At 30.4% G+C, this 10,064-nt stretch overlaps 1 protein-coding gene across 1 annotated transcript; it reads right to left on the bottom strand.

Moving 5' to 3' along the window:
* Positions 1-7,205: 7,205 nt before the first annotated feature.
* On the bottom strand, positions 7,206-8,051 carry LOC129232056 (dnaJ homolog subfamily B member 14-like). Its single transcript, XM_054866292.1, has one exon. The coding sequence runs from the start codon at positions 7,980-7,982 to the stop codon at positions 7,254-7,256; it is 729 nt and encodes a 242-aa protein (XP_054722267.1). The 5' UTR covers positions 7,983-8,051; the 3' UTR covers positions 7,206-7,253.
* Positions 8,052-10,064: the final 2,013 nt, after the last annotated feature.

Below are 10,064 nucleotides of genomic sequence, written 5' to 3'. Positions count from 1 at the left end.
ACGGGAATGCTAGTATTTTATATATGCCTGTTTTTACTTCAATAGTTGCCTTTATCGTTGTTATTGCTAGGGCAGTCTATTCCTATCTCGTTTTCAGCTCTGTCTCTTAGAATTTTAAACTTCCATATGCTTAAATTTTGGTTGTAAATGTTTCTTTTGTGTGTGTGTATTAGTATTATTTTTTTATGACAATGATTTATCTAAATATAAGTTTAGGGAGCTTATAAAAAGTTTAGGTCTCATATTTTTTCACTAACATTTTTCTTTCTTTTCAAACTTATAATATTTTAACTTTGCATCTTATTTTGCCCATGTTTGCTATTGGATTATGCATCCAGGACTAGCAGTTGTGTAAATAGAGGTCATTGAAAGGGTTAAGAACAGATGCGCTGTACTATAATTATTATTATTATATAAATTTTTAATATATTCTATTATATATATTTGCACACACTAATTGCTATCTATGCACAAATGAAAGTTCATGCTGTCCGGTGGCACAACGAGGTTTTAACATCAATGTAAATTCTAATACAGTAGTTTTTGCATAGTAAAGGGCTAGTTTTAAAAACCCCTCCAAAAGGTATTTTTGATTTAAAAAAAAAAGAAAAAGAAAACCTCCAAAAGGTATTTCTGGCTGCTCTAGTGATTCTGTCTAAAGAAAACTTCTGTTTTATGGTTATTGTTTTTTTTCCCCCCTTTTTTTGTTTCAAACATCATGCCCAAACTATATTTGACTTGTGAACTGATTTATGATCAGAAAGGAATGTATTGAATTTCCCACTGACACAATGTTAGGCAAGCCTCTGATGTTTCTAAAGATTGAAATGAATTATGCTCTAATTTTCTTTCAACCCAAAGTATTTACGAATTTTCCAAACACTCTTTCAAATTGAAAGAAAAAAAACTATCACTTCAATTAATTTTACTGTGCTATTTACAAATTAATTTTGTAACTAATCTACATTAACTGAATGGGTATTTAGAAAAATGGCATATGTTAGTCATGGGCACCCATATGCAAAATTTAAAGGGGGGGGGGCTGAGATATTTTCCCCATGGAAACCAATTTTAGTTCAGATTAGAATGATTAAAATTTGACACTTTTAAATAATTTATTCATTAATGGCTGGAGAAGAAATGTTTTTTGCATAGAAAAAAGTACTAAATGCCGTAGCTAAATAATGTACACACACATGCGGAAACATTTGCTGCAAGTATGTACTTTGCTCAAAATTTTTTAATTCATTTCAATATTAAACAATGGTTATCTTGAAAATATGTAGATAAATTAATGAAATTAATCTCTTGCTTTCATGGATACATGATTGAAAGCACAATAAGCATTGCATAACTGAAAATTTTACCTACCCACTGTACATAGTTTTTAAATACTAGCAGATAGCTTTGAGTTGTGTGTGCAGATACTTTATATTATTACCTTACTATGCTAAACGCAAAGAAGTTCTGATTTCTAAGGAGGGGCCTGCCCCCCCCCCCCCTCCTCCCTTCCCATCTCATATGGGCGCCTATGATGTTATTTTAAGAAGAACATATGTTACACATGACCTTCATTAATATTTAGTCCTTCCTGTAAAATTTTTAATTTGTAACAATGCCCTTCTTCTAGGGACCCATTCAACTGAAGACTTAAATATTTATACTTATGGAACTATTTCCATTGAATATGAAATGAAATACCAGCTCATGTTTAATGTAGTGTGAAAACAAAAAAAAAATTGAAATGATTTATTTAAAATTTATCCAGTTATAAAATTGATAAAAATGTAAATATTTTGACATCTATCCAGAATATTCGAGTTATACTCTCATCAATGTACTGGCTCTTGCAATGCCATTTATTTGATGTTCAAAATTAGGAAATTTTATAATCTATAAATATACAGGTTTATCTAGATGATGTAATCTGTGTCCAACTTTATTAAATATTAGTTAAGCTTGAGCGTTGTTGCATAGATGGTATGAACTATCTGAACTAACTCCTCTTTTTGTAAAAACAAATCCGGTGATTTCAATCAAGGCATTATCAGTATTAATAGACAATACAAACTAGTAAATTAGAATATTAAAGAGGACAGTTTAATTACTATTCTGCTTGTTCCTATTTTAAACTCAATAATTTATAAATTCATATTTACATTACTGTACTTGTAGTGTTTGCAAATATCACATTCTTCTTTCAATGAAATATATACAATTTGTTGGATTTAAACCTGGGGTTTGTAGGGACTCATCTAGAGGAAATGTGCTCTGCAGCTCTTTTTCTTTTGATGCGTTCTTTCTGCAGTCTAAATTAAAAATCCCAAAAATAGTCGTAAAATCTGAAGGAGCACTATAAATGCTTAAAAATAAGATTCTAAACATCAAATATAAATACATACAACCTGTGGATTGTATCCCAGAAAATGCACTGAACTCGCTGAAATTTATGATTTTTTTTTAATTTTTTTTTTTTTTTTTTTTGGTATCTTTCGCTACCTACTAAGATAAATAGTCTGCAGAATTTCTCAAGAATCTGTGACATACATGGCAGCCAGTGGCATAGCCAAGGAGAAGATTTGACTCTCCCCGAAAATGAGTAAAACATTCAAAAGTATACAAGTATGATTTTACACTTAAGTGTCATGCTTGATTGCATGTTTCCTACTCCTGGAACAAAATTTATAAAACTGAATTCGAAAACACACCCGTTACCCCTTTTTCTCATTCAAAATAGCATTTATTATTATTTTTAAAATAAAATTGCCTTTACATTAAAATACACTTCAAATCCAAAGCATTGTCTAAATCCTTTTGTTTTTAATTTAAGAATGTGTTGAAGTAAAAACATTTTGAAAACTAGAACTAGTTTGTTAGAGGATTTTTTTTTTTTTTTTTTTTAAATCACATTTAAAGATATCTGGATTTGGGCTGTCTCTCTTAGAACTTTAATATCGTTGACTCAGAGCAACAGTAAGACATCTAATCCCACAAATAACACTATGATATCCTAATGTTGCTCTGATGTGACGATATGTAGAATTAAATGCATAAAATGAATATCAAGTATTATTACTATACTATTTTACATTGCAGACCCTCCAAAATTAAATCTAGGCTATGCCACTGGTTGCAGCAACAAGCTGTTTCTGCTACCGGGAAAGAGTGGTTTGAAACCATTTTACATTAGATTTGCATTATTTTTACAGTAAAAAATTAAATATTTCAAGTGATTGCGCCCCCCCCCCCCCCTTTCTAACTCAGCACTGAATATATGAAGAGCAAACATTCAAACAGTGTTTTCTCCAAAAATGAAAAAAAATGAGTTAGTGATTTTTCTTTGAACTCAACATTAAATGGTACAAAAATATGCTATTGTTTTCAACCAAAACATATTTTTTCCCATTATAAACCTATTTATAAAATTCAGGTTTCATTCAAAAAGTGTTTCCTCCAGAGCCAGTTTCCAGTCAAACAGTGATTCCTCCAGTCAACCAATCAGAGCTGTTCTTACTGATCACGTGACCCAGCTATTTCCCAATGTGTCTAGTGTTTCAGAGGTTATGTTATTGTTTGCTTGGTGCTATGTTGGTTTGTTTGTTTATTTTAGAGCGGTGTGCTTTTACCTAAATTTTTATTATTAATTTAGGGATGGAAGAAATAATAGATGCACATTGTGAAAAGTGTTGTCTTACAATCTCTTCCTCTTAGCCATGGAATATCAGTTGAAAAGAAAAGAGACGTAGACAAACTTTTAAACTTAATGTATGGCGAAGAGTGGCAAAATCAACCTGATTTTAATTGGTACAAAGACATTATTTATAATTTACCTGCACGCAATGATGAAACGGAGGAAGTAGTGTGCGATTGTCTGGATGAGGATTATGCAGGACAATTTTTTTTCACATATAAATTTCTAGCTTTATTTTATAACAATCAGTTTTATTATGTCATTAATTAGTTTTATTCCATTAAAAAATGTAATCGTAGCAATTTAAGTTACTATCTTTTTCATTCAAAAAGTGTTTTATCCACATTGAAAACATTCAAAACACGTTTCCTCCTTTGAGTTCGATCAAAACATGATTTCTCTCCAAATTTCAAATGCATTTTTCTAATTCATTTTAAGTTTATTAGGTAAAGTACGCCTACAAGTCTTACTAGTAATCAGTAATACAACTAAAAAAATGATAATTGGGGTCTAATACGAGTTTTTTTTAAATATATTAGTTTTTTGTGTTTCCTGAAAAACTGTATCCGAAGGAGAAAACATGGTTTGAATGTTTGCTCCTCATATATACTGTTAAATTGCAAAAGAAATAAATCTAAAGGTTTTATTGAAATCATGCAATTCATGTGCCATTGTGCCTTCATGTAATTTTATTTTTTTGAGTGTTAATAAATTTTCTTTTGAATTTATTTGTTTTTATTTAGATGTTCATTCATATTTGATTAAAATGTACATATTCTATTTACCAATACAGTATCATACTCCCAAATCTTACATACCCTAGAACTTCTATAATTTTCAAGATTTTAAGATTTAATTCTTTAATTAGTAAGGAGTGGTAACTAGAAGGAAAAAAAATGTTTAAACTGCATTTTTAAGTACATTTCATTTGGTACTAAACTAAATTTTAATTACAGTGAAACCTGTCAAAGTTGGCCTCTTGCGATGCAATACTTTTGTGGTCAGAGACAGGGGGTCTTATTATACAGTTTGAATGATATAGGACTTGACAAATGCAGTCAAATTAACAGTTTTTACTGTATTTGGTACGTTTCACTTACATTTCTCAAAATATTACTAAACATTTCTTCTTTTTTTTTCTTAAAACAACATGTTAATTCCCTTTTGAACTAAAGATCCAAGTATGGCTTCATTACCGTCATATTTAAAATAGTTAATTATACCTGTGGTTTTTGATCACACATTGTGTTTAGTGTTGGGGAGGCACATATGAATGTGTGATGTTTTACTCAGATAATTTCTAATAAAATTCTCCATAGGTGACACTAACAGTCCTATGTATGCTAAATTTTCAGAACCATGAGTGTTTTTCTGTTATGAAGTTTCTTTAGCAGGTGTTATGTAGTTTTTTCACCAACTTCTTCAAGTGAAAACATTCCATAACAAGGACAAAACTGCAATATCTAGATGGCATAACAAAGATAAACCTGCAATATCTGAATGGCATAACAAGGACAAAACTGCAGTCTGGGTGGCATAACCAGTTGGTATATTGCATGTAGCTCTGCCTTAGGGACGGTAACTTACTGCTTAATAGGCTTATGTTAATATTGCAGAACATTATACAGGGGTCACACTTGGTCAGATTTGGAACAGAGAAAATCAAATTTTGTAGAGACAGAAAGTTTTGCAGCAGAGAAAATATAGTATTTGTAGCGAAAAAAATGTACCAAAAAAGTTTTGATGTTTTAAAAACTTTACAAGATAAAGGAAAATTTGAAACAGTTATTTTTTAAATATTTTTATTCTAATGTAGAGTAGGACCTTTTTTTTTAATCTAAGTGATGTTTTTTGTTTGGGCTCAAAAGATGTCAAAGTGACAATTAGGTTGCAGATTTTTGTCTTGTGCAGGCGTGTGACTCGTGATTAGCTGAGTATTCAGTAAGATGCTTCAAAAAAACTTTTTTTTTTTTTTTTTTGCTCCACTGCATTCAAGAACCAAGATTCAGGTGCAAAAATAAATAACTTACAAAAGAAGCATAAGTTTTTTTTTTCTTGGAAATAATAAACATTTCTTGCAGCAGGTAAAACTTAAGGAAATTAGGAACATTTTACTGCATATTTTGAGAAATAAAAGCTTTAACAGAAAGAAAATGAAATAAATATGTTTCAAAAATAATTGGATCCTTAATCGTGTTAGAAAAGGTTTGAGATTTTACAATGGTTATTGTACAGTAGGGATTTTTTGCGAAATTCTGGTCACTGGAAAATCCATTTCTAGGGAAATTTCGTTGTTTTGATAAAAATTCGGTAAAACTCTTTAGGGAGTTTAAAAGAAAGCATTAAACTTGGGAGTCTCTTGAACGAATCAAGAAAATTGACAGCTATGAAAATTTCAAATAATGTAAACTTAAAAACACAATTGCTAAAACTGTGTGGCGGCGATCAACCACTAATCCTGCTGATTAATGAAATATAATTCATGGTGGGGTTTGAGGCAGTTTTCAGCCCTAAAGCAGAATAATTCTATCATTGTACACATATAAATGTTATGAAATTATCATGAAAACTATAAAATCTCCAAAACTTGAACAGGCTGTAAAACCTAAAATGTGTAAGATTCTCCAAATGCATAGAAACAGCAAATATGTAAAGTTTTATTAAAATCCTAGTCTGGATGTCAAACTAGGGTTTTTTTTCTGGTTAATTTTACTTAGTATGAATGAGCAATTAAAACAATGTTAATAAATAAATGAATTACTAAACAAATATTGAGTTACGGCAGCATATAATAAAATACCTCAAAACATTCAAAATAATTGAAATATTCAGGGTGCAAAGGAATTGAAATCTCATGCAATTTTCGGCAAGACACTTGTTTTTCGATGTTGGCATGTTTTTTAAACATACCTTCATGGCAGAAATTGTGGTGGATGAAGATTGATTAGGGAAAAAAGAACCCAAAATGCAAGAAAAATCAGAATATTTTCAGATTTATAAGAAATATAGGATAACTTTTAGGTCTGAAAAGGTGAAACACAGAAGAAAGCTTTACAAAACAAATATAAAAAGTAAAAATTCTGAAAAATCTAATCCCGTATGGTGATTAAGTGCATAAAGTAGGTGCAGGCAAAGATACCGATATTTTTTCTCCGCCAAATAAACATAATTTACGAGAATTTTAGATTTTCTTCTAATTTGAAGAAATCTAAAGAAAAATATCTTTAGTTGGAAGATATTTGTAGAAAATCTGCAGTTTGTGCAGAAATTTGTAGTTTATGCAGAAATTCCAGATTTTTCTGGAATTTCTACAGAAAATTTGTCTAAGTTTTCCTCTCATTTGAATAGAATTATTTTGCAACTCAGGCATCTGTTCTGCAACATATGTGGCAAATTTAGTAGTATTTTGCTTTGGGTGTTTTCAGTAGTCGGAGACCACTATTAGTTTCAAATGCTGTCATATGTAAAAAAACTGAATGAAAAGGTATTACTTTTAAAAATTGTATTTATTTATTATCACACTGTTTATGCTTGAAGCTTAACTATTATAATAATAATTTTTCTAATCACTTATTTTACTTTTCTTATCTACATCATAGTACAATGGCCCAGATTTTTTACGAGGTACATCTGGATCAAATACATTTGAAAAAATAAATATTACTACAATGAAACACCAGAATGTTGCAAAAAATAAACTACCACGACTTATAAAAGTATGCTGTGCATTATTGGCAGTCTTATAATATTCTTGCTGTCGCTGATAATAATCTTCTGGGAAACCATGCCGCCGATAGTAATCTGCCCTCCATCTGCGTTTAAAGTATTCGTGTTCACTTCTCATTTTTTCTTCATAAAACTCTTCGTAATGACGTCTAATATGTTCTTCATAATTGAAATCTTTAGTCCTACCAGTATGTGTTCTACGATTATCATTGCTTTGCCAGGTATTTCTTTGCCTTATATTGTCATAATAGTCCGACCGAAAACTGATGTTATCATCATATTGTTGTTTTTTAAGTGGATTACTTAAGATTTCATAGGCTTCTGTTATTTCCCTAAATTTAGTAACAGACTCTGGACTGTTATTGTTTTTATCAGGATGATATTTAAATGACAGTTTATAATAGGCGGTTTTTATATCTTTAGGAGAAGCCGAAGAGTCCAGTCCCAACGATGTATAATGTGATTTTTCTCTCGAAGAAACGAAAAGAAATTGCATGTGCCCTCGACATCGTATGGCGTATTTTGAATGGTTACGTTTTTCAATTGTATTTAAAAATCTCAACATTTTCTAAACTAAATATATAACAAAACATTGTAAAATCAATTTATGTAATACATGTTTGTTTGTATACAATGTCTGCACGTTGCCATATAAAAAAGAAAATATATTAGTTTTTGTACTTTATTCCTCAAGGCGGACATTAATTACAGCTAAATCCTGGCGATTTTTACAGGGAAATTTACGGCAACCTTGACATTTGGCGACGCAATGGTTTGGCGCGCGAACAAACGGTAGATACACGAGGGGGCCTGAGGATTTAGGTGATTGTGAGGTACGCGTACGTTTGAATGATTAATTTGAATTTATGTTTCACAAAAACACAAATTAACTCTTGAAATTAGTAATGTTGCAAGTTTCATTTGTTATTTCAACGAATATTTATTCAAAAACTGCCTAATGACTTGCAAAATGGTTTCGCTCGATCTTAAATGTCATAAATGTGATTTGATGTCAATAACATGTTACAATGTATTTAATATTGAGCTATTGAGATGAAATGATTAATTTATGTATTTCTCTTTCTTCAAAGTGATCTCGTAATGGTTTGGCGCTCGTGAACATGAGAACAAAGAGGATTTTGCTTTGATTCATAAAGGAAACAAACAATGGTACAATTTTATTCATATTTTAATTAAAGCATAAGTAAACTTAGATAACGGCTTGTAATTCAGTGTAGATTTCATATTAAATCAACTAATTTCTAAAGAAATGCATCTTAATAGTATCTTACAAAACGGTTTCGCCCAATGATGAACGTCGTTATTATGGATATGAAGTAATAAGGATTTGATTTCAATACTTTCTTGCTATGAACTTAATACTTTGCTCGTTGGACGAAATGTGATTTCTCTGTTAACTAATAACTATTTCTGCAATAGTTATTATATTTAGCTTCCTATATAGTGTATCTGTTTCATTTGAGTAAAATTGCAAAGTTACAGACAGGAGCAAAATATGGTATTTTCTAGAAGAAAAATAATTTATGCATTTTTCTTTTTCAAAATGCAGGTACCTATTGACCAAATTATGTTTTTAAACAGGAGTATATTCATCTGATGCAGATTCTTACCTTTTTGAATTATAAAACAGTTATCAAACAATCATTTTTTTCCTTCTAGCTTCTGCTATTTAATAGAATTCTGTGTAACGGAAATCTCAAATTAAATAATTCACTCATCATCCTTTAAAAGATCTGTCAATCATGCTTTTATTGCTGAATTGCTTCATGACTTTCAGAAAAATAACATGCAGATTTGATTTTCTTGCCAGTTCCAGATATTGTCACATGCTTAAGGATATAAATACTGAAGTATTTAAATCAAAGTATCATGTGGGGTGCAGTAGCTGTGAGCAGCAACAAACGCTCCAGGTTAAAGTGCTTATATGTTGAGGATTTTTACTGCTTGATATTTGTTTTTATTCTTGAGATTTTTTCTCCATTTGCAGAAAGATGTCCTATCTATTTTAATTTATTACAGTTCTACTTTTAGAAACTATTCTGTATTGTTTATCTGTGTAATTATTCCTAGGCTGTTATGAAACTTGATCCTCAACTTGAATTGGTTTTGTATCATACTATAATTTGAGAATTTTCCTGTAATAAGCAGGTCGTGCATTCAATTCTTGAATAATACTTTTTATGAATTTGTCTTACTTCTATTCTTGATGTAATATTATGAAGCAATCATAGCTGAAGTATTTTTTTTTATAATAGATGGTCACACCTTAGTGTAATATACAACAAAAAAAAAGTTAAAGAGAATAAGCTATTGATAACAGCTAGTTTACTATTGTACCTGTTGAAGAATATTTTAATTAATAACATGTTGAGAAGCAAAATATACTAATTATTTTCTGAATAGGATGGATACCTATTTAGAACTATTGTATGCCATTCCATTAGCATTGTTATAGTGTTGCATTCAAATTTTAAATTAAGTTTTTCCTTCCCAGAGTCTAAAAACTGTTTCTGGTGTCCAGTTGCAGAGGCTGAAAATTCCTGACTGAATGGCACATTCGTAGAGGGAATTGGTTTCATTTGCTGCCGTTTCCTCTGCTTATGCTTTTCGGTTTTTTCCGAGCTTG

This window comes from Uloborus diversus, unplaced genomic scaffold, assembly GCF_026930045.1.
Source record: "Uloborus diversus isolate 005 unplaced genomic scaffold, Udiv.v.3.1 scaffold_1015, whole genome shotgun sequence".
NCBI lineage: Eukaryota > Metazoa > Arthropoda > Arachnida > Araneae > Uloboridae > Uloborus > Uloborus diversus.
The sequence above is the reverse complement of the archived record's forward strand: the minus strand, read 5'-3'. Positions and strand labels throughout refer to the sequence as shown.

Coding starts and splice junctions, on each gene's coding strand:
- LOC129232056 (XM_054866292.1), bottom strand. CDS start 7,982: ATGTTGAGATTTTTAAATACAATTGAAAAACGTAACCATTCAAAATAC.